This window comes from Sapajus apella, unplaced genomic scaffold (assembly GCF_009761245.1).
Source record: "Sapajus apella isolate SASKATOON/1434 unplaced genomic scaffold, GSC_monkey_1.0 scaffold86, whole genome shotgun sequence".
NCBI lineage: Eukaryota > Metazoa > Chordata > Mammalia > Primates > Cebidae > Sapajus > Sapajus apella.
In genome coordinates this window covers 4,505,541-4,530,268 of record NW_022437026.1, presented here as the reverse complement: position 1 = coordinate 4,530,268, position 24,728 = coordinate 4,505,541, and the positions used below count along the sequence as shown (strand labels likewise).

The 24,728-nt window shown below is 53.3% G+C and overlaps 1 protein-coding gene across 3 annotated transcripts in view; it reads right to left on the bottom strand.

Annotated features, from left to right (window-relative positions):
• The window catches only part of TSPAN9 (tetraspanin 9), a 198,357-nt gene that overhangs the window by 62,343 nt on the left and 111,286 nt on the right, over window positions 1-24,728 (bottom strand). For 2 of the 3 annotated variants that reach the window (XM_032254488.1, XM_032254489.1), the window contains one exon: window positions 17,753-17,832. In XM_032254488.1, the coding sequence (XP_032110379.1) occupies window positions 17,753-17,815 (63 nt within the window). In that variant the 5' untranslated portion in view covers window positions 17,816-17,832. Of the gene's footprint in view, window positions 1-17,752; window positions 19,035-24,728 lie in introns of those variants that run through there. The other variant, XM_032254487.1, reaches the window with a different exon arrangement.

Genomic DNA, 24,728 nt, shown 5'->3' with positions numbered 1-24,728 from the left:
GAGGTCCAGGGTCTGGGCCAAACTACTAGCCTCTTTGAAGAAACTTCTTAGACTCATTCTCCCCGCCCCACTTTTTTTTTTTTTTAAACAGGTCCCACTCTTGTTGCGCACGCTGGAAGGTAATAACGCAATCTCGGCTCACTGAAATCTCCGCCTCCCGGGGTCAAGCAATTCTCTGCCTCAGCCCTCTAAGCAGCTGGGACTACAAGCGTGTACCACCCATGCCCAGTTAATCTTTGTATTTTTAGTAGAGATGAGGTTTTACCATGGTGGCCAGGCTAATCTCGAACTCCTGACCTCAGGTGATCCGCCCGCCTCGACCTCCCAAAGTGCTGGGATTACAAGCGTGAGCCACTGCGCCCGGCCTCATTCCCTTTTTGATTCCCTTCCACCTTCCCTCCATTTCTCTCTACTCATCTATATTCTCAAATCCCAGAGAAAGATGTACAAACAAATCTTTATAGTCTTCAAAAGATCTCCATTTGAGAGAGCTGCCTGTCTGACTGTCTCTTAGCTCCTGACGCAGGAGGTGTAGGCACCCTCCCTCCATCCTCACAGAAGGTCCACCTTGGGCAGGTGCCCGACCTACACTGGGTGATGGGGGTCAGTACCACGGGGCTGAGCAAACACAGCTCCCTCAGAAGGTGCCACTCAACAGAGACAGGATAATCATGATGACAAACTAAGGCAACGGCACCCTTCCTCAAGGTTGTGCTAGGACAGTCCCTGTGCATCCCACTCAACAACCGCATGAGGCCAGCCACATGTCACTGTCACTGTTCATAACAAGGAACAAAACTGAGCCTAGAGAGGTCGCGCACTCTTGCTAGATCACACAGGCAAGGGTGACAGACACCCAAGGCTGCCCAACTTGGAGCTTACACACACGGCCCCCATCATAGCCACTACACCAACCCCCTCTCCCCCGGCCACCCAAGGGAGGGAAGGGCCACCTGTAAGCCCTTGTCTCCAGCATGTCGCTCTGCATTTGAAGGCTTCACTTCACAACAACTCAGACACAAAAGAAAACAGACATCCAGCAAGAGTGGCCGGCTGGCTGGCTAAGTGGCCCTGACAGCTGACATGTCCACCATGGTTTTCTGCAACTCCTGACCTCTTTGGGGGGCTCTGGCTATGTTCCAGGGGATAGATAGCCGGAGGATAAAGGAAGAAGAGAAATATCAGGTGTTTTTTTTTTAATGACCCAGATTCCAGCCAAATGCATTTGTTATTGGCAGTGGAGAGCCAGTGGGGCTAAGAACACAGGCAGCTGGTGATGTCTTAATCACTGCAGAGAGGAAGGAGGGGGCCCGAGGCACCCGGACAGGCAGGCTCAGCCCCCAGTTCTAGAGTGCTAGGCTTCCTAGTGCCTTCTCCTTCCTTTCCCCTTTGCCTTCTTCCTCTCTTCCTCCCCATTCCAAGGTCCTGCTTTTATCTTTTACTCCATTCTCTGCCAAGGCCCTCCTCAGGAAGGCAGCTAGCCCCCCACCACCACCCCCAGCCCACCCAGACATGCCTGAGAAGGCCAAGTGAGAAGTCCCGGCCATGAGAGCCCCACTCAGATCCCTAGGTAGTCTGGCCAATGCAGGCCCCAGAGATCTCCTCCTGGCCGTCCTTTTGAGAGCTCAGTAAGAGGCTTCAAATCTAAACATGCAGTCTCAAGGGAGCATCCTAAAAGCACACAACACCCCTCCTTCTCCTTCCTCCCTGATCTCCGCTGCGATCTCAAATCACTCAGTGCTGTGAGCTCATTCCTCATCTGTCCTTTGCTCCCTGCCCCGAGGAAGTTGGGGATGGTGGGAGACACAGAACGCCTCATTCTACTGAAAAGAAAGCCAAAGCAAAGCCTAGAGAAAACCAGGGCCCATGGAAAAAGTGGGGGCTGAGCACAGAACACAGGTACCCACATCCAAAATCTGTGCACGTCCCATATTGCCCTGCCAAGGAGCAGGGCTATGCCATTCCAGTAGGTATCATTATCCCATGCAAAACTCAGCTGGCCCCAACACACCCACCACACACCACACAATGAGCTGAAACCTCTTCATACACTGTTTCAGTTGCTCCTTGAACCCATCTAGAAAGTAGTCTTATCATCAACCCATTTTACAGATGAGAAGGTCAAGGCTCTAAAAGTTAAGCACCTTGCTCTGCACTGTATGCTCAGGAAGTGATGACACCGAGAAGCAGGCTGACCTGTCCCTAGAGCGCACGCTCTTTCCCCATATTACATCTCACTTTTCAGACCAGGCCAGAGAAGCCGTGGAAGCAGGGGAGGCAGAGGTGATCAGATGCTGGGTGAAGGGGTGCAGGCAGCAGACAGCTGAAGCCAGCGGGGTTTAGTCCCTGCGGGTTCTGGTCTTCTCCCCATCCCAAAGGAAAAAGTCTCTTAATTTCCTGGGGAAAGTGAAAGGGAGTGAAATGGTCTGGGGTGACTCAACTCCCTCCTCTCCAAGAACAAGCCATCTGCCCAAACAGGGCCCTCACTGCTGCCTCAGTGACACAGAGCCTCTGGACATCACAGACCCAGCATGACAGAAGGAAAGGAGTGGCTCGTTCCCAACAACACTGGGCAGGATCTTTCCAGATGACATTTCTATAGCCAGACAGATGTCAGAGAAGCTGGGGTGTCCCTTACCACCTCCCTTGCCAGTCACCTAGAGTGCAAGATCTAAGCCCAACCCCAGCCAACTCAGGGGACATTGCCATCAGGGACCCCAGGCTGCTACGCCTCAGCCCCTGGCATCCAAGGTCTGGGCATGAGCCCCAGGGGCAGGTGGAAGGCTCAGCTCCTCAGCTACCTCCTAAATACAGTGACGTGAAGAGAACTCAGCAGGGAAAGCACCATGAATAGCAGCCTGGGAACACCAAAGAAGAGGAAAGAGAAGGAAAAATAATTTGGTAAATTAAGCAGCAGGGCAACAGGCTGCCCTCCCAGTGGTCTCTCGGCCAGCCTGCCCCTTCTCGTCTCCTCTGCAGCCCTTCCTCCAACCGCAGTTCAGACCCTACTCAGGAGGCTCAACTTCCCCCAGGACAGTGGGCCCTTGGGGTGGTGGCCTGGCCTAGACCTTCGCCAGGACCCAGGGAGCCTGTGACGAGCCCGGGAGAAGAATCCTCAGAGCCCACTCATGGCCTTGGGGATCTATGTCTGAAGGCTGGGGATGGGGGTTTTGGCCAAGGATGGGGGCTTTCTCCCCAGGGTGCCTGCAGAGAAAAAAGCCCACATGGGCTTTTTTGGGAAACAGGAAAAGGCAGCAGGTGACGCCTTAGGGATCCACATGGCTGTATCTGGAAGCCAGAACCACCTGGGACAAATGGGCTTCCAGGCCCACTAGGGCCACTCCGGGCTCTGGTGGGTTCCAATTCAGCCCTGCAGGCCCTGTGCCTAGTGTGCCCTGGATACCAGACACATCATCTCCTCTCTGTATAAGCCTCCCCACTGAGGAGATGTGTTTGAGAAGATCTTTGGGTGCTCTGAGATGGTACAAAATCCTGGTGAAAGGGAGGCTTGACGCTGGAGAAACTCCCCCTATCCTCCCAAGCCCCGCCTCCAGAACTCCAACCACTCTAACCAGCGAGTGCCCAGTGTGAGCTTGGACACTTGGGGGAGCAAACACGATGTGGACCTGTGGCCATGTGGGCATGTGTGAGCACCTCCAAAACCTACTCCCACATCTGCATGGTCCCAGCAGAAGCCATCTGGCTGCTTACTCAGTAGTCACAGGATGATCCGGCTGAGAGCCCCACGGGCAGACAGCCCAACCAAGCAAATCTGTCCAGCTCCTGCCAATCACGGCACAGACTCCCCAGCTCCCAGAGGGCCCAGGGCTGGGCTGGGGTGGGGTGGGGATGGGGAGGCCCTCAGCACGGATTGAGGTTACTTCCCAGCCCAGGACTCCAGGAGGGAGTAGAGGCCAGAGCGACTGAGAAGGAAGCAGGGTGACCAGGGATAACGGATCAACCGTTGGAAACATGGAGCCATGTCCCTGTGATTCTGGGACACGCAGGTTTTCTGTGCTCATGCCTGTAAGTCCCCAGACAGAAGAAATGAGCCTGAGCAAGCCAGACGGAGAGGTCCCGGTGGAATGTGTTCTGGACCAATGTACGTTCTCCACTCTGATGCAGGCTGTGCCCGGCCCACCATGAAGCCTGGGGGCAGCAGCAAAGGGCAGCTGGAGGGACAGGAGGGGCCCCTCCCACCCCCATGATTCCCAGGCAGCCCACGAGTAGGGTTCCCAGGTGTCAGATGCTTGGTGCCTTGGCAGACAAGTGCAGGAGTCAGCAACAGGACTTGGGGCTGCCTGGTGGAGAAATTCCCCAGGGAACAAACCATTGCACAGTGTTAGGGCCCTCTAGGAAGGCGGAGAGCTGGGTCAGAAACAGACACGCAGAACAACAGGAAGTCACAAAAGGAAAAACAAGGTAGCGATCCCAATTCCAATCAGCAGAACCCTGCCTAGGTCTCAGAGGACCATCATTCAGGACCACCATCCCATTGTATCCCACTGACAAGTCTCCCAGGTTGGCCAGGCAAGTTTGGTTCCCACCTTACAAAGGAGATGCTGAAGTCAAAGATCCTCCCAATGAGGAAATGGCAGAGCAGCAGGGGAGCCCAGGCCTTCTCACGGCCAGCTATGTCCTGGGGAGGCGGTGCACGGATGCACCCTAAATCTGTGCAGTACTTCCCAGTTTACAGCACCCACCCTTCTCTTGGTTTGGATTCTCACAACCGCCAGAGAAGCAGGTAGGACAGGTTCTTGAATCCACATCCAAGGTAAAGCGTCCCCGGCTTTGGAGCCATGAGTTTAACGGGGCACTTGGGGGAAGGGGTGGGAAGGGTGCGTGTTTGTTTTCTAAAGGGGTGGCAGGTGGGAGAGCAGGCCAGGGTCACGGGATGAGGGAGGTGGGCCGTCAGGGGCTGCCCTGGGTAGAAGAGCATGGTGAAGAGGGGAGAGCCGGGTGAGAGGCAGTGCAGCGCCAGGGAACAGCACTGAAGACATGTTCAGGGGAAGTGGGGGAAGGAGGAAGAAACAAGAGCGCTCTTAATAATGACGACTGCTGGAGGGAGGAATTGGAACAATCGTAATTAAGGCTTCTAACAATAGGAAGGGAGCCGCGACAGTTCCGTGTGTCAAACAGGGTGCAGAGCTTCTCCCCAGCGTAGTGAGGGTGCTTAATACAGCAGCCCGCCCCCTCATTACCTGCTTAGCAGGCATGAAGGCCCTCCCCTGCAGGGGGGAGGGTGCATTCAAATCAACTTTCTGCTGTGGCTGTGGCCCCATCTCCTGCCCAGGCGCAGAAACCACTTCCATTTCTTTCCACCCTGAAGTGGGAAATGGGGTAACAGGGAAGATTCACTCCCTAGCACTAAGCAAAGAAACAGAGGTCTGAGGAGGCAAATCCAACATGGGTGCTTCCAGCCTGGAACCCAGAGCTCCTGCCCTGACCCAGCCCCACAGCGGGCAGCTGCTCACTCCAGGCTGTGAGCTCCAGTCGTGGCAAAAGCTAGGGCAGCGCTGCCCAGGCAGTGAGTTCCAGCACACTGAGCATGCGCGCAGCTGGGTCAGGCGGTCCCCTTACTGGGCCTCAGTGTCCCCACCTATGTGACAGAAGAAACTCACAGCTGGTCCATCACTCTACCAACACTACTATGAGGATAAGGAAGATAACATATCTCAATAATCACCAGCTCCTTCAAAACACAAAAGAAACATATACAACCACAGAATGTCAGGGCCTGAAGAGCACTCAGAGATGAGCTGGTCCAGGTCTATCATTTTCCAGATGTGGAAACTGAGGCCTAGAGACGGAAGTAGCTTGCCCAGGGTCACACAGCTAGTTAGCAAGCATGCCGGGGACTAAAACCGAAGTCTCTGGGACCAATTCCCTGCTCTTTTCCACTCTGCCACTTTGATCCCAGATACAAGTGAGTGAAACTGGCATGCATCTTCTAAGAAATGCTGCACGCCTGCACTTCTAGGAGCGGGGAGGAAATGCAAGGTGCATAGCCAGGCACCCCAGGATCCCACAGGCTGCTAGGGTAGCCGCCCAGCCCAGCCCCTCCCAGCCCCAGGTTGTGGGAAGTCTCCATTTAGGTGGGAAGACAGAAAGCTAATCGGCAATGCTGAGAATCTTGTCAATATTCCTCCCACGGGCTTCTACAGAGTGGCTTTTGTGAAACATGCACTTTTCAGATCCCCCTCCTCCCAGCCGGCAGGCTGAGAAAGGGGCAGGTGAAGGGGGGCTGGAAGGGGGAAAGAGGGGGGCTTCGTTGCAGCTCTCTTTAGCTGCCATAAATGGGAACAAATTGAGCACCTTGTGCACTCAGCTCCTCTTCTGACTGCATCAGTGTTCCTCCCTCCTCCCTTGCTCTCTCCTGAGGATCCCCCAACCTCCTCCCCAAATGGGCATCTGCGCCCCAGGGATTGGTCACGATGAGTGTCCTAAATGGCTCAGACATCACAGAGCTCCTGCCCAGAGCCCAGGCTTATCAGCCTGACAAGCTGTCGCTCTGATTTGGGTCCAATGAGCCCTTGCCAACAAGCGGGGGAAGCCCCCCTTGAGAGGGCAGGGGGCAGAATGAGGCTTCAAAACACACGCATCCTCACTGTATGGAGAACAGAAGGCACAGGATCCTCACCGCCAGCAACTGCTGCTTCCTTGGAGACCCCTGCAGACACACTCCCCAGGTCGCCTGCCCAGCCACAGTCCCATTTCTCCAGACCTTCCCCCACCTGGCATTCTTTAATGCCCTTCCCCACATGATCCAAAGTGCCACTGCTAAAAGGGGTCTTCTGCAACCAGCACACCGCTCTACCCAAGCAATTCCTTGCACTCCACAGATATGTTCAACACCCTTTGCATTAGCCCCTTTCTCTGGCTTTCAATATCACCATGTTTTTCCTGCCTCCCCTTCCTCCATCCTCCCCACTCCCTATGCTTGTCCACAGCCCCTTCACCAGATAGGCCTCCTCCCATGTGTACCTCTTCTGTCCTCCAGATCCTCAAGCCCTCTCCTTTTCACCCTTCTCATAGTCCCTGAAGAGCCTGCCTTCTCTACAAAGCCTGTTCTGATCAGAAAACAAATGGCACGTGCTGGACATGAACACAGACACTCAGCCCCCCTTGCTAAGCAAGAGCACTGAGCACCATACCTGGTGCTCACCCCTGACCTGCACCCACTAGAAGGCTAACTGCCTCCTCCACTCTCTCGTCTCTGGGTGCCCCATTCACTCATCAGGTCTGCAGTGTGTGTGTACAAGTGCTCAGCTGAACCCTGGGGGAGGGTGGCAAGGCATGAAAGATTAAGAAGTCTCTAGGCTAGGTGCAGTGGCTCACACCTATAATCCCTGCACTTTGGGAGGCCAAGGCAGGAGGATTACTTAAGGCCAGGAGTTCAAGACCAGCCTGGACAACACAGTGAGACCCTGTTTCTACAAAAAATTAAAATAAAACATAAAAACAAGGTTTTATACATAAGGTTTATAAAACATTCATGAAACTTTACAGAAAGACATTAAAGAAGACCTAATGTATGATGAAATATACCATGTTCATGAACAGAAATAGTTAAGTAGAATACTATTCATATTTATAGCAGAAATATAAAGATAACCCTGTAATCCCAGCACTTTGGGAGGCCAAGGCAGGAAGATCACTTGAGGTATGGAGTTTGAGACCAGCCTGGCCAACACAGCGAAACCCCATCTCCACTAAAAATACAAAAATTAGCCGGGAGTGGTGGTGCACGCCTGTAATCCCAGCCACTCGGGAGGCTGAGTCATGAGAATCACTTGAACGCAAGAGGCAGAGGTTGCAATGAGCTGAGATCGCGCCACCTTACTCCAGCCTGGGTAATGAAGAAAGACTCTGTCTCAAAAAATAAAAAAAAGAAAAACAAAGATAGCAATTCTCCCCAAGGTGATGAATGAATTCAATGACAGGTCAACCAAACTATCAAAAGGGTTTGGGGGAAGAGAGGCTGGCTGGTTGGATGACTGATCTTTGGTGAAACAAGACAAACAGATTCCAAAATGTATGCAAAAGAACAAAGGGCCAAGAACAGCCAAAATACTCTTGAAAAAGTATAAGATGAAAGGGTTTGCCCTGCCAGATACTCAGATTTACTATAAAGTTGTAGTAATAAAGACAGTGTGGAACCAGGATAGACAAACAGTCCAGTGGGAAGACCCAGGCATGTGTGGAAACACAGGTGGCAGTGGAAAGGTGGACTAGTTAATCAATGCAGCTATGGAGGAAAAATCAGAGCCCTAGCTTATACACAAATATAAATTCCAAACATATTAATGACTTAAATATAAAAAGAAAAGCTTTCAGAAATCAGTGCAGGAACTCACCTTCAGTCATTTACTCATTCATTGAACCATTCACAGGCACTGATTCTGTTGCGACAAGCACTGTCCACCCACCAGGCTATAAAGATGAAGCAGGGCTCAGTGGCTCATGTCTGTAATTCCAGCACTTTGGAAGGCTGAGGCAGGAGGACTGCTTGAGCCCAGGAGGTTGAGACCAGTCTGGGCAACATAGCAAAACCCTATCTCTACAAAAAATACAAAAATTTGCTGGGCGTGGTAGCATGTGCCTACAGTTTGAGCTACTCAGGAGGCTGACGTGGAAGGATCGCTGAGCCTAGGGAAGTCAAGGCTGCAGTGAGCCATGATTGCGCCACTGCACTCCAGCCTTGGTGACAGGAGTGAGGCTCTGTCTCAAAAGAAAAAAAAAGAAATCTATGAAATAGCATGTATTTCTTAAGTACTTACAAAGTACACTCTAACAAAGAAAAGACTGAAAATTTGACTATATTACAATAAAGAATCTCTGTTTACCAAGACCCCGTGAAGAAACTGAAAAGACAAACTATAAACTGGAAGCCACATACTGTGTTTGCAATACATTTAATTAACAACAAATTCGTATTCAAAACATAAGTAAAGCTCCTAAAAATTGTTAGAAAACATGCAACTAAAGGCCAGGCACGATTGCTCATGCCTGTAATCCCAGCACTTTGGGCGGCCAAGGCGGGTGGATCATGAGGTCAGGAGATCGAGACCATCCTGGCCAACATGGTGAAACCCCGTCTCTACTAAAAATACAAAAAAAATAGCTGGTCATGGTGGTGCACGCCTGTAGTCCCAGCTACTCGGGAGGCTGAGGCAGGAGAATCACTTGAACCCAGGAGGCAGAGGTTGCAGTGAGCCAAGGTTGCGCCACTGCACTCCAGCCTGGTGCCTGGTGACACAGTGAGACTCTGTCTCAAAAAAAAAAAAATGCAACTAAATAGAAAAATGAACAAAGACAAACAGGCATTCACAGTAGATGAAAGAATGGCTAAGTAACATATGAAAAGATGTCCACTAGTAATCAAAGAAATGCAAATTAAAACCATTATAATGTAGCGTTTTATAACCACTGTACTGGAGGAGAATGCCAAAAACCATTTCCCATTGAATTTCCACTGGTGGAAAGGGCCACTGATACAGCCTCACTGGAAGACAATCTGGCATTATCTAGGAAAGGTGGCGTGTACATATCCTGAAGCTCTACAGTGCCATTACACTCCTCCTGTATACCTAGAGCCGTGCCCCTCAAAGTGTGGTCCATGGAAATGTTTCATGCTTAGAAGCTTTTTCTACCAATCTGACATTGCCAGAACATCCCAGCACACCATCGGCTGACTCACTCAGGCACAGCTGAGCTTGTCAGGTGAGTCACATGTGCTCTGAGCTGTGTACCAGTCACGTGCAACAGGACCACTTCTGAGAACTGGAAACCTAAAAGATGGTCCTGCACCATAGATACTTCCAGAAGCACTGTCCCAAAGAAACGCTTGCACGTGTACAACAGAAAACTTATACAAGAATGTTTACAGAAGCGTTGTTTAGAAAAAAGAGGAAATAACCCAAATGTTCATCACCAGAAGAATAGACTGAAGCATGTTCATGTAGTGAAATATGACAGACCAGTGAAAAGGTGTGCACCATGGCCACAACTGTCAATGTGCATGAATCCAGAAACACAATGCTGAATTTTTAAAACTACATTCAGAATTATTCTGTTTATCAAAAGTTTAAAAATCAGCCAAACTAAATGATGCAGTGCTTAAGAAGGCTGATAGATGTGGAGTATGCGTCACATAAGATTCAAGGAGAATGGTGCTCTCTTGGGGAGAAACTGGGGGTCACGGAGGCTCATGGGTATAGAAAGTGCTCTATTTCAGAAGCTAGGCACTGGGTAGAGGTTTGGCTTATGACTTTTTTAAGTACATGAATTGACATATGATGTATTTTGCAATTGTCACTTATTTTAGGTGACAGTGTTTGTGGCAGAAAAAGTTACCTGGACCTGGAGCTCTGTGTTATGTGTCCTGGTCAGCCCAGGTCACAAGCCAAGCTGCCCAGCAGAGTCCAACATCCACCAAAGGGCCCATAGGGTCCCCATAGTGACCACCAGCACAGCTGGCTGGGTCCAGGACCCACTCATCACCCCTAGGACAGAGGGAGGCAGAAGCAGGATATGGGGCTGCCCCTTCTAGGAGGCCGGGTGGTGAGTGTAGAATGCGGCAGGTGCAGCTGCAGGCCTCGGGGTCAGAGACCACATCCTCCTCCACTGCCTCTCACCTACCTATACCTTTCATTCCAACAAACCTCGCTGGCCCTCCCAGCTGCCCCAATTCTCCCATATACCCCGAAGGCCCAAAGACATTCAGAACAATCCCCAGCCCAAGAGACACCTGGGGCTCCTCCCAGGGCTCCAACGCCCTGCCTGGCATTGTCATCCCAGTGGGTCCATGCTCCAGCCCGTGGGCACCTAACTTCCTATTCATACCCTCTCACTGTGGAACCACAGTAACACTAACTACAGCTCCTGTGCGTGAAGTCCAAGACACCAGGCAGCCTGCTGAGCAGCAGACCTGCATCATGCACACAGCACCTCCTGCAGGGCTCAGCATGGCCCTGTAGGAGAGGTGCTATTGTCCGAGGTGAGGAAATCCAGACACCAAGAGGTTAAGGAACGCCGTCAAAACAGAGCCCTCACTTCTGGAGGCGCCCACTCAGGAGGGGCTCTGTCCATGTAAAAGCTGCTGGGCTGATGTGAATGTCCACCCTAGTGAAGAACCCCTGGAGTGGAAAGAAACCTCCCTGAAAGCCGGGCCCTGTTCTTCTTCTTTTTGGCCAGTCACTCACTCCCTCCAGCCACTAAAAACAGGTCTCCCTGCGTGGTCCTGATGCAGTAAGCTAGCCACTGCAAAGGAGATTTGAAACCCTGCAGCCTTCCCTGCCCAAGGGTTTCTCCGGTTCTCCTGGGAGCCTTCAAAGTTTGCTGGGGCACGCAGGAGAGGAGGTAGACCCCATTTGAATCAAACCAGGGACTCAGTAAGCGAGAAGAGGTTTCCGATCTCCCCTGGAGTCCCATGGCTAGTTAGATAAGAGTTGAGTTAGAAGCCACATCTTGACCTTGTGCTGCTCCCCCGCCTGACTGCGTGCCATTTTTAACATCCCGCCAGGATCGGACCCAAACCCCCCACCACTTCTGCTGGCAGATTAGCTTTCAAATGTGAGCAGGGACAAAGCTGGCTCAGAAGACTTAACTCTGCCCGATGGGTTTAGCTCGGCTTCAAAGCTTCCTAACTGGAACCAAATAAACGGGCATATCACAGCTGGAAGGGAGAGGCTGGAAAGGGGGGAGAAAACAGAGGCATCTCTCTAAAGCTGGATTACCTACAGCGACAGCTTGAGCCCAAGTGACACAGCAAGACCTGTCACGGTGGTCTCTGCCAGAAAAACAAAACAACCCTGTCCTAGGAGCCCTGAAAACCACTGAAGAGCATCCCCGGGCATTGCTGCACACCTTCCCACAGGCTAGCACTCCCCAACCTCGGAACCCACTCCAAACTCTCCACCCCCAGAAGCTGCTCCTGAGGGGCGCCACCCAGACTGGCATAGCCCTTTGTTTCTCTGGGTTCAGCCCATTTCATGTGTCCAGGAGGTACGGCCTTCCCCTTGGGCTGCTAGCTCTCCCCTGGCATAGGCTCTGAATGAACGTGTTCTCTCTTCCTTCCCTTCTCCCTGCCCTGGACCCCTGAGTCTAATCTAATCAGCAAACTCCTATTCATCCTTCAAAACCCAGGTGTCACTCACTCTACCCTGTTATCTCTATGTCTTGTCTCTATTAAGCAGTATTAATTACTCTGTTAAGGAGCTCTGTTAAGCAGCTACCGCTCAGAACTGTGATGATCTGCTTATGTGTCTGACTTCTCCACACAACTCTGAGCAGCTCAAGGGCCTGGCTTACAGCAGGTGCTCAACTAGCCACAGAGCATCCGCCAGCTCTTTCAGTGGAAAAAACAGGCCACAGGATTCACAAATTCTTTTTTGCAAACCAAGGAAAAAAGAAAAAAGGAAGGCTCTTTTTTTCCTCACCTCTCTTTGTGATGGGAATAAACACTTTAGAGCAGGCGAGTCAGAAAGTAGTCATGTGGGCGTAGAGGGGAGGAAAGGACAAGTCAGGCCACCAGGGCTCCGGGTGCAGGCCTTCTGCTGCCTCACCCTAGAATGCTCTCACCTCTCCTTTGGCATCCCTGTGTTTAAATGCTCAGCGCAGGATGAGCCAGATGACCTCTCGATTCCACGACTTCCTGGCATGAGAAAACTGATCTACCCTGTTCGAGCCCAGTCTGCCCCTGTTCTCCCCAACTGGAGGCTCCTGTGCACGGAGCGGGCATTCAGTAAATAGTTGTGGCATGAGTGAATGGACTCAATTAGGACCCCAACACCCTGATAAGCCACAGAAGGCCTCAGGCCACAGAGCCTGCCACCAAGTTCAGCCAAGGGCAGCCAGGCGCATGGAGGTAGGAGCAAGGGAGGCCGAGGCCTCTCCATTCGGGGAAGAGGCCAGAGGGTGTCTTCTGTGCTTTTCATGGACAAGGGCAGAGGGCTCAGTGGCCCTCTCCCCAGACTAGAGAGGGCTGCTTACCCTGCTTAAACTGGGACTTTCTCTTCTCCACCCGCCTCCTCCCTACCCCCTCCTGATTGACACCAATGCTGGCTCTGACAAGATTTAAAAATAGATATTAAGACAAGGAAGTTTAATTTTTAATGCTGTGGAAAGGAAGTGAACGCAGAGCTGGCATTCCCTCATGGCCACATTCCAGGGGTCTCAGGGTATCTGCCAGGCCCCACACCTGTCCCCCTTCCCCCAGCAGAGGCAGGTCTGACCCACCCTGAAGATCTCCTTATTGCAGCCCTCTAGGAAGAAAGCCTGAACCCCTCATACCTGAGCACTCTGGGGAGACCCTAAGTGCCTCTTGCTGCCCAGGTTAGCCTGTGTCTCCTCTGCCTGGAGAGGCCAGGTGAGGCCAGGTCTGAACCTGAGCTCCCTGCTGGGACCTGTGAGCCCACTCACTACTTCTGTTCTCAGACAGAAGGCACCACAGGCTCCTTATGACACTCCAGGCCACCCGACACTGACCATGCACAGACCCCAGCCCGAGCCCCCAGAGGCACTCATGACATGGCCGAACCAGTACTGAGCATGTGCCAGCAATGCCGCTGGAAAGCCCGGCCATGCTGCCTGCACCCAAAGGCAGTGAGCATCTGAGGGGCCTGACCTCACTTAAGGGAGTTTAATCAGGGCCCCATCAGCACTCCGCCCAGGGCCACCCTGAGCCAATCTTTCCCCTGCTCCAGCAGGCTGGCTGAACACGGCCTCCTCAGCTAATTAGCCTTCATTAAGGGAGCGATCCACAAGGAATAGGCTTTCCAATGGGCCAGAATGTCACTGCTCTGCCAGCCATAATTTAAAATGATGGGGCAGCTCTGCTGGCAAGCATGAGAAGTGACCGTTATCCTGAGTAGCAATTACGCCAGCAGCCCCAACCCCGCCCCGACCCCTCCATATCAGACAGGAACTTGATTTAGGTTGGGAAGAGCTTGGCAGGGTCAGGACTTGCTGCCCCTGGAAGGGGACACCTGACCCCAGCATTCAGAGGTCGCTTTTCCAGCCCACGCCTATACTCTCTTCTCTACTCATAGTTTAAAGCTCTGAGCCTCCTTTGCCCTCTGGGTGGGGCTTAGAATCATTTAATTTCTACTTGGAGTATTCTACCAGATGGCCCTGGGAGGATCCAGATATGGGGCTGACTGAGGAAAATGCCCGGATGGTTTCCACTGCCAGGAGAACCATCTCCTGGGTGGGTGTGCTTATTGGGGAACAGGACCCTCAGTATGCGGAAACTTTTGTCCCAGTTCAAGCCTCCTATTCCCTACCCACTAAGAAGCCAGCATTGCCTTTAGCCCTGAGAGTCGGGGCAGGAGATGCAGAAGGCAAACAGGAGAGGGGACTCAGAAGTGACCACGGACTCCCTCTCCTCTACCCTCACACCTTGCTGCCCTCCTGGAGGCCCCAGATCCCCAGAGTGCACTGGGCTGCCAACATGACTAGCACTGTCTGGTTGAAGTCGCAGTGTCAGGAGCAGACCTGGGCCCCCACCAGCAAGCAGGTGCCCAGCAGCCTGTAAGGCACAGGCCCTTTGCTTAATGAGGAGGAGGACCAAGGGCTGCATGGCTCCACCTCCCAGCCTGCCCCCAGTGATGTCACCCAGCCCTCCCCAATACTAGTACCCTAGAAGCTCCACCCAGTGGTAAGGGACCAGGCAGGCCCAGGAGGGGTTGCAGCATACAACAGCTGCACCTCTCCTCCACGTGGGAATCCTCCCAAGCGCTCAGAGGCAGGGGGGTGTGGCAGCAGCGGTGAGTTTGGAGAAATACCAGGTAGGCTCCGGGATCTATGGGAAGAGCTCTATCTATTGATTGCAGACCTCAGGTTCAACTCTAATGCTTCAGAAAAGCCTCCTTTTTGGGTGTGAGCCATGAGATTCTAAGTTAATGCTATAGAATTCCTAACAATTGCCCCCGGTCCCAGAGGGCTGGGCTTGACCCACCCTGCATGCTCCCCTCGGCACCCTGCACAAGACAGCAGCAGGGGCCTCCCAGGGACCCCGACTCGTCAACACCCCACCTGCCTTCGAGGTTTTCCCTTCCCATTCAGCTCTTTCCTCTGCTCCTTCCCCAGTACCAGGTCAAGCACCAGCCTGCAGGAAGTCTTCATTTGAGTGGAGCACAGTGCCCCACCACCCCCAAATCCTGGCCGACACCCTGCTGCACCTGCTCCTCCACCTCCCAAAAAAACATAGTGGCAAACACACTTACACACAAGCATGCACTTCTCTTCTGCTAAATTCCCCATCTTACCTAAGGTCTGTGTCTTATTTCATCATCTCATTTGCTACTGGCATACAAGAAGTGGATATTTGAGATTCTTTTTATCCCAGCTTATAGCATGTCATGGGAATTCCGAAAATGTTAGGTAATCAGAAAAGTCTGAACGCAGGAGAGAACAACTCCTTGCCTGGTAAGGGAGTGTAATCGGTACCTTCTAATTAGGAAGAGACAGCAAGTTCCCTCGCTATCAACCATAAAGAAAAAATATTTCACCAACTAGCTCATTCCCCTCTGCCAAGCTTTTAAGGGTAGATGGGAAGAATCGCTTGTCATCCCATAGCTGCGGCGCTAGGAGAGCCTTTATCAGAGGCAAGTGTGAGATCTAACTTCTCTTCCCCAGCAAGTGGAACTCGGGAATCACCACCACATAACAACACATGGATTCACAGCTCTGGCCCTTCAGGCATTCATTCACAAACATATAATGAGGGCCTACTATGTGCAGGGTACAGATCACTGTACTAGCCTGTAAGGAGGTCCCCAAACCACATTGGGCCCACCCTAGAGAAGAAAGGCACCTCAGGCAGCTATACCAACTCCAGCCAGCAGGTGGCAGGGTGGGGGTGGGGAGGAGAGAGCGCAGCTGAGTGAGGTTACAGGCCCCAGGGTCTTCCTAATAAGGCTTAATATAGGCAGGGTGGGGTGAAACAGAAAGGTTAAGTAGAGACTACGAAAAAGGACAGAGATGGAAGCAGCTGTGAACGATGAAAAGGACAGATTCGTGTGAGTCCAAAGGCATCGGAGAGGCACACACCAGTACTTGGCTGACAGATGCTGGCAGATGGGTCACAGGACCAGGAGGCACTTGCCCACAAGGCATCCAGAGACATTCCAGGGGTGCTCACCACCAGAAGAAGAAATGAGACTATCTGCCCCAGCTTCCATAAAACTCTAGGCATATGACAGGTAACAGCCTAATGAGGTGGCTGGAGGGCCCAGCCCATAGTGACAACTGGGGGAACCCAACTCAAGTCATCTCAGACCAGCCTCCTTGGCAAAGAAACCCAAGCCCCAGGTACAGGAGGGAGCTTCTCTCCCCAAGAGAGAAGATGAGGATGCCTGCCCCACACCCCAGATGGCATGCAACTAGCGAGGTGAGGACAGTGAGGGAGGTCATCACGACAGCCCCTGTTGGACTGGAAAGGAAGACCAGCACTTCCAGGACCAAGTGATTGGCCCAAGGTCACACAAGAAGCTAGCGCAGAACCAAGACTAGAGCCCGGTCTTCTTTCCTCCCAGCCCCGCACCTGCCATCCTATGGGGACAGTTACACCCTCCACGCACACCCCCCACCCTAAAAAGTTTTTCAGCTCATGTGGACCACTCCACACAAAAGCTGAACGCCTCTTCAGCACAACTGTTTCTTCCCAACTTCACGCTGAATGACCTTCTCCTGCCCCCAGTGCTCCTCCTGGACCACAGGCAGCTGACAGCCTCCAGTGGGCAGGACAGACTCTGGGGCAGAGCCAAACATCTGTGCTATGTCAGTGCTTGGGTGAAGAAAGGCAGAGATGGCAGTTGGGATAAAGGAACAATTCAAAACGAATTTAGGAAGTTTTCAAATTTTCCTAACCAGTATTTCTTATGCCACGTGCACGTATGTGCGCACAGCCTCCAGAGTCACACGGAGGACAGAGAACAATTCCCAGCTGCCCTACCCATTCATACCTTCTCTAGAAAAGTGCCTCTCACCAAGGACAAGGGCGCCCTGCTTATCTCCCTTTGTCCCTTCAGGTCACTGGGGCTCCCAGAACCTGGGAGCACGTGGCTGGCCAGCTCCCTGCCCAGTCCACTGCAGTCCCTCAAAAGCAGCAGCCAGCCACCCGATGGCAGCATGCCCCCTCCTTTCCCACCCAGACCCCAAGCTGCGGGCATATCTGAGGACTAGCAAGTAGGTCCATCAGCTTGGGACAGGGGCTCCTCCTCTTTTTCCTGGGATTCACTGAAAGGAGTGAGAAGATATGGCTGTTATACCCCGTCCCCCTCCAACCCACTCCTATAAAATGCTGCAGATTGTACTCTTGTGCATTCAGGAGGAATACATGAAGAAATTCAGAAAGACATTCTCACTGTGCCTATCTCCAGCTCAGGCTCACAGCTGTTAAAAAATCTGACCCACAGCCATTACTGCAGGCTGCCCAGTGGGAGGCACTTCCAGCATGGGTTTTCTTGTAGGGGAAGGAGGTGGTGCCAAACTTTGCAAGCCTCCTAAGAGTCGAGCAAATCTCTCCTGGAAGACAGGCAAGCTGGAGCCCCCATTCAGCCACCAAAGAGAGGGAGAAAGGAAGAGAAAGGTGCATGAAAGGGGGGCGGGGGCAATTTTTTAAAAAGCACACTTACCACTGTGCAGAGAGCAGAGCAATGCAGCACGGAGGAGGGAAAGGGTTTTCGCGCTACGGTAAGCAAAGAGGCAGGGGAAGAGGGCAAAGGGAGAGAGAAATGGAAGGACTTACCCAGAATATCAAATTGAAGAGGAACATCATGTACTTCAAGCAGCAGAGGCAGCCCCTGGCCATGTTGCACTTCTTAAATTCTAGGAGGAACACAAAGGACAGGTCCAGGTAAAACACCACATACTTGCTGCCTTTGGGTGCATTGTACTTGTCGGTCTTAACGCCGGCCTCCGCGCGGCTCTGGCCCCGGGAGCCCGCGGTGCCATAGAAGGCGCCGGCCGTGAAGCCGCGGCCGAACGGGCGGCCAGAGGTGGACGGCTTGGCAAAGTCCGAGTCCTTGCTGTCCAAAGATGGACTCCGGTGGATCGAAGAATCCTCGCTACTCGACTTCTCCATGCTCGCGGCGTTCCCGGGGGGCGCGAGGGGCGGGGGGCATCGCTCCCAGAATGGGACGGAGGGGGCGCCCAGGTCGGGCGCGGGCTGCGGGCGGGCCGGCGGAGCCTTGCACGCCCCCTCTCTGCACCGGGGCGCACTCACGGTCCAACCCCAAGCCCAGGGGCCGCTGCCTCTCAGACGGCGCCCCACTCCTGGCCGGCGGGCCCAGGAGGGCTCTGCGGCGCGGCGAGGCTCTGTGTGCGCTAGCGAACGATCCCCGGGAACCGGCTCGCCCGCGTAACTCAGCGTATTTGGGGAGGCTGCAATTTGATTTCTCTTTCCAGGCGTCAGCTCGCCTCCGGCCGCTCCACGCGAAACAGAAGGGCACCGGGATCCAGGCACCCTAGGCACACCTCTCCCAGCCCAGCCCAGCCCCAGCGCTGAGCCCCCACCACTTGGCCGGCGCTCCTCCTCCTCTCGTTCTGCGACTTGGCGGAGCTGCCACCGGCCTTGGGCTGCCCCGGCGCACGGCAGGCAGTGCCGAGGGATCCGCCGCAGCTGCAACCGCTGGGCTTTCCCTGCGAAATCCTGGCCCCGGCCCGGCACTCGACTCTGGTTGAAATCGCCTGGAGCCCCCTACCCGGGCCCTCAGCCCCGCCCACTGCTTTGCATTTGACCAATGGGCGCGAGGCCTTCCCGGCCCCGCTGGGGAGCCACCCCCTCCCCAATGACACACTATCTTTAATGGGATTAGCGTTCTGCTATGTGCCTAAACAAGTGCACCGCGAGCCCTCGCTAAATGTCAAGGGCTCTGCAGCTGGTGGGTGAACCAGAACCTTCAACGGAAAGCGCTGGTCTCTTTTACCCGAGCAAGGGAGCGGCGAGAGGAGGAGGAGGATGGCTGGAGGTACCCAAGGCCCAAGCAAGCCAGAGGAAAGGTCTGGGGAGAAAGACTGGAGCGGGACAGAAGCGCAGCCACCGTCGAGCTGGCCGCCGCCCCCTAAGCACGTGGGGGCCTGTCCGGCCAGGGCAAGCGGCCTCCCGGATGGACCTACACACACACACTCTCTGACACACACACCCCATGCCTTTACACACGTGGGTCCGGCTAGGGTGCACAGGGAGACGGGACCGCAGGGGAGGCGCGAGTTATCAGAAAGCGCTGGGGGCCTCCGCAGGGTGCGCGCCGCCCTCCCCGCCCCCTCGGCGCGCACGCACGGGCGCGCACACTCGCGGCTCTGCCAGGCTCCTGCAGCTGCGCGAACCCCTGCCCCGCGTTCTCGGTTGGGACGCTGCAGCGGCTGGAACCCCAGCCAGGCTGACAGGGGCAGGTGGACAAAGCGGGGCCCTGTCTTGCCCTTCCTCACCCCACCCCGTGCCAACAGTGATGTAGGGGTGCCCCTGGCCACTGTCTGGGTGCTGTCCCGTAAGGTCAAAGGAACAGCAGGAGAAATGCTTTCGCTCGGGTCTTGGGAACATCCTACCGTAGAACACTGAAACTGGGCGGCCTCCCTTGGGCTGGTGCAGAAGTCTGCATTGCCGACCGGGGCACCACACTTTGCAAATGATGATTAGAAGACTTGCGAGTGGGGAGCCCACCTCTCTCTTCTGCTACCCTTCCAGTCGCTCAGTAAGAGAATGCTGAGAGCACCCGAGGGCAGGAGCCACATTTTTCCAGATTCTGTAACTCCAGCCCCTAACACTGGGCTTGGCCTCTGGGGGGCGCTCAATAGGGATGACTGGATGGAAGAATTCATGCCCTACCTGGGGCTGTGGGTGTGAAAAGTCCTCTCTGGATCCCAGCAGGCATTTATGTCACAACCAGAGCTGTGCGCTAAGCCCTGAGCCAGGCCCTTGAAGAAACAGATACTAGAAGTGGGGCTCCCTGCCCTTCAGGCAGCCACAATCCAGTTAGGAAGACAGGAGGGCATTAATCACCAAGGCAGCACAGATGGGCAGACACAGCTACCACAACAAGCATGGCCATGGTGGGAGGGGAACATTAATTCCAGCCAGAGGGACTTCCAGACCCTCATCACAAAGCTGTTGTGATCACCCGTGCTGGTGGTGACCTGTGCTAGTGAGCCTGCCACCTCACTGACTCCCTGGCAGGCCCGCCTCCTAGAGCTGAGAGCTTTCCCATTCCGAGTACAGCTCCCCTATTTTAAAGGAAACTGCAGAGCCCCTTCCCAACTCAGATGGGGAGCCCAGCAATAAAACCTAGTGTATATTACGGCCACTAGCAGCTACTCTCTCTGGGTTTGGCACCGCAGTCCCACCGATGCTGTCTGCAGATGAAGGGGCAGATGTCTAGTCGCTTCCTGATGTATGTAGCACCAGGGCCGCCTGACTGGCATGGCTAATGCCTTTTGTCCTCTGCAGCCTCACCTGGCCACTCCTGCGGGGCCGATGGCTCACAATATTACTTCTTTGATGCAGGGATAGATCATTTACCAGCTGGACTGGGAGTCAAGAGACCTGTTTTTCACTTTGAACTCTTTTTAGCTGTGTGATCGAGAGCAAGGCAGTTTGCCTTTCTGAGCTCCCATTTCCTCTTCTTTAACATGGGGATTAAAAGAGCCTACCCCCTGGAGGTGTTACAAGCAAAAAGTGAGCTGGTGGATATGAGAAAAATCTGAGGACATGAGACTGAACAAATCAGAGGGGCTGATCTTACCAGACTCAGGTGGGGACCTCGTGTCACGGAGGGCCCTCCCAGGCTGGCCCCCTCCACTTCCTAACCCATTTACATCTCTTCTTCCCAGCTCACACCTTGTCCAGGCAGAACAGTTTCCTCATTGTCCCTGATCTGTCCACCTTCAATTCTGATTATAAATGAATTTGTGCCAGTAGCCACTTCCTCAGAAGTTCGAGGGGCTTGGGGTTGGTGCGGGGGGGTTCCCCAGCAGGTAGGGGGGAAACAACGGGCAGGCAAGAGAGGAAGAAGAGGCTGAATGCAGCTGTTCTGCTCCCTCTGGTCACCCTTGTCAAAAGGGCACTGAAGTCACACCTGTCCGTCCCTGAGCAAAGCTGCAGTGAAGTCCTATCAGGGCACCCAACTTAGTCATCAGAATCATAAAAGCACCTTTGACATATAAATCCTTCTATACCCCAGGGACCAAGCTTCCCACAAAGTAACTCACTCACTCTTCATGACAACTCTATAAGATAGGTATAGGCTATTACCCGCCCCACCCACCCCCCCATTTTACAGAAAAGAAAACTGATTTCACATCCCATGCTCCACACTCTCTTGGACTCTAAACATAGTTTCTGCCCCTGAGAATCTTCCAGGCTAACAGACTCTTAAAGCACAATGAGGAACGTGAAATGCCATGTCCTGGTGTGAGGTCATTAGATAAAAGGACCCTGAGTAAGGGACAGCGCCCCTGGACTGCTAATGAGAAAGGCAAGTCATCACCCAGATGTCCTTGAGTTACCTGACACTGGGCTGGAAGAAGGAAGCTGGTGTGGGGAGAGGCAGGTGGTAGAGCAGCCTCAGGAAGGCAGCTCTAGGAACACATCCCTCCTCCTCCCTCTCTTGCCATGAGCAAACCATCCATTGGTGCTGGCTCGTTCAAGATGGGAGGATGTGGAATAAGGACCCACAGAAGACACACAGCTGAGTGAGACAAAGCGTGGATCTCAAGGAGCTCGGAATCTAGCTGAAGCAACCCACCTGCTACCCCCACTCACGACTGCAGCTCGAGAAGCCAAAAGCAGAGTGATCGACGGAGCACAGACCACGGCAGGACAAGCACCAAGCTGTCCCTTGGCCTCCCCTTGCAGAAGGGCTCTCGGAAGTAGACGGCCTCCCTAGAAAGGTGTGAGTGTGGTACCTTGCAGAGGCAGCGAGGGGACAGGCCTGACTGAAGCAGGAGAAGGTGCTTGGAGGTCAAAGTGAGCTACCCTGTGAAGCCTTGCATGGCTCATGAAAAGTCTGGGCTGCATCCTGCAGTGTCCCAAGCAGTGAGGCCCATGATTAACTGGTGCCCTAGGAGGCTGGGCCTGGCACTAGCATCAGGATGGAGGAGAGGCAAGACGTGAGAAGGACAGTGGCTATGGCTGCCTCGACTCCTTAGGTTTGGGGTACAGAAGGGACAATCAGAAATGGTACTGTGAGACACCACCCCTCTGCCAGCTCCCAGTCCTTCTTAGCTTGCCACACCCAGGCAAGCTGACAGGTGCAGGCTGCCCTTCAGGGGCTCTCTGATTATGTGAACAAGGCAGCCTGACTTCACTTTCCTTTTTTTTTTTTTTTTTTTAACAAGAAAAGTGAAGCAAGTACAGCATTCTCAGAGGGGAAGAAGAAAAGTGAATACATGAAATCAACATGCCACATCTCTGCTGGCTGGCAACTGGGGAGATGTGAGCTTTGGAGTAAATGCCAAGCTCTCTCTGCCTCTCTGTGAATTCCTCAGGCTGGCAGCATGAGATGGGGCTTACTCTTTGGTCTCTCCCTCACCCACACACAATCAGAGCCAATGGGGCAGCCCAGAGCCCCTTTCTGGCCCATGCTGAATATTCCCACATTTGACACAAGGTGCAGCTTATGAGGTACCCTGTGCCTTTAAGCCTCAAACAAGGCAGCATCCCACAAAGCCAGGGTTCAGGTTAGACACAGAGTGGCGCCTGCCACCCAAAAGAGCATATGTGACACAGGCCCCATTTTAGAAGGGAGAGCTGCTCACCTCCCCCCCAATTTTTAAACTCCAAATTTGGGATCTTCTTAGCTGTACAGAAAATGCTTTCGTTGCTGAGCAAACCATTTGGCAGCCATGCCAAAAGAGAACAATGGAGAGGTCCCTAGCAGAGGGCCTACATGATACCGGGGTGGGTGCAGGGACAGGGGCTCTCCTCTGCCATGGAAATTAAACAGCTAGGAGATCAGGTGTTAACGTACTTGGCCACGATCCAGGAAGGATGGTAGCAATGATGATGAAAAAGGGTTGGGGTAGAAAAGAAGGAATGGTACTATTACTTGTTTTTAATCTTTTTTTTTAAGTTTCTGAGACCAGTAAAGAAAAGAAAAGAAAGGCCAAGCATGGTTGCTCATACCTGTAATCCCAACACTTTGGGAGGCCAAGGCAGGTAAATCACTTGATCCTAGGAGTTCGAGACAAACCTGGGCAATATAGTGAGACCCTACCTCTACAAAAAAATACAAACATTATCTGGGTGTGGTGGCATGCACCTGTAGCCCCAGCTACTCAGAAGGCTGAGGCAGGAGGATCACTTGAGCCCGGGAGGTTGAGGCTGCAGTGAGCCAAGATTGTGCCACCACACTTTGTTTGAGTGACAGAGCGAGAAACTATCTCAAAAAAGAAAAGAAAAAAATCAAGCAGGGTTTGGCTTCAGTGGGAAAGTTCACAGACAGAGGGACACAAAGGGTTGCCAGGGTACCTCCCTCTCTGGAGAAAGGTCTGCTCCTTCCTCCTTCTCAGCCCTTTGTTCAGACTGCAACTACAGTTTGTCCACCTGCCTCTGCTGTGGTCACTGGGCTTCTAAACGAAGGCATAGGCTGTGTTTGGATCATTTCACGCCATCCCCCAGTGCCTGTCAGTGACCAACCCACAGCAGGTACTTGGAAAGTGCTGGAGGACAGAGGGGAAAGGAAGACCAGCATCCCTAAGTCTTAAGCTCTCCTCATGGACAGCCTGACAGCCCTGAGTTCATTAACCGAAGGATGGGACCCAAGCCAGAAATCTATGGAATTGTTCCTGGAAAGCAGACTATCCAAGGGCATCTGAACCTGGTGAGCTGAAACACCCAGCTACAGATAAGTAAGCAAATGCCATGTGGTCAGCTATTTCACAGACAGACAGACGGACAGATAAACAAATGTATGGATCCAGAGAGCCTCTGCGGAGGAAGAGTGGGAAAGGTCTGAGGTAGAAGAAAGACAAGACTGAGACAGGAGCAAGACAGCGGACGGGGCAGCCCCTCGACCTCTGCCCAATGGGCGTGGGCTGAACCTCTTGGAGGCGCTCAGGAGCACTGCTGCCCCAGCCCTGAGTCTCTGGTGAACTCTTACAAATTCCCTAGTGTTGCGTGTCACCTCTCAAAGCCCAAGAGCAAACCTGTCCCCCGGCTGTGGTCCGCCCTCAGCAGAGACCACTCCTGGCTACCAGAAAACACGGCCATGTAGAGGCCCTTGGCTGTGTGTGCACTCCACCCATGACAGGTGGGCACACGGCTCACTACTACAGGGGCCTTCGGACAGATCAGCTAGCTTAGCTCCAAGGAAGTGGGCACAGCTGTAGACCAGCTACAGCAATGTGGCTTCTGGACCATGAGGAGCCAGGCAGGAGGTGTGGACTGTCACAGAGCCAGCCTCCCTCCCACTGTCCCCGAAATCAGCTCCCACCACATACCCTGGTGACTGTCAGTCAGCCAGGCTCAGAGGCCTTCCATGACCCCTGTCCATACAACCATCCAGCTCAACCAGAGAACAAAACTCTAGTAAAATAACAAAAGGGGACACCCCGGGCCTTGCGACTAGATGCATCTGTGTCCAAATCCCACCTACAGTGAGTTACCCAACTGCTAGATGACCTAGAATGACCACTTAACTGCTCCATATCTCAATTTCTTCAGCTAGAAAATGAAAATAATATGCACCTTCCCAAGCACTATGTATAAAAATAGGGATCAAAGGTTA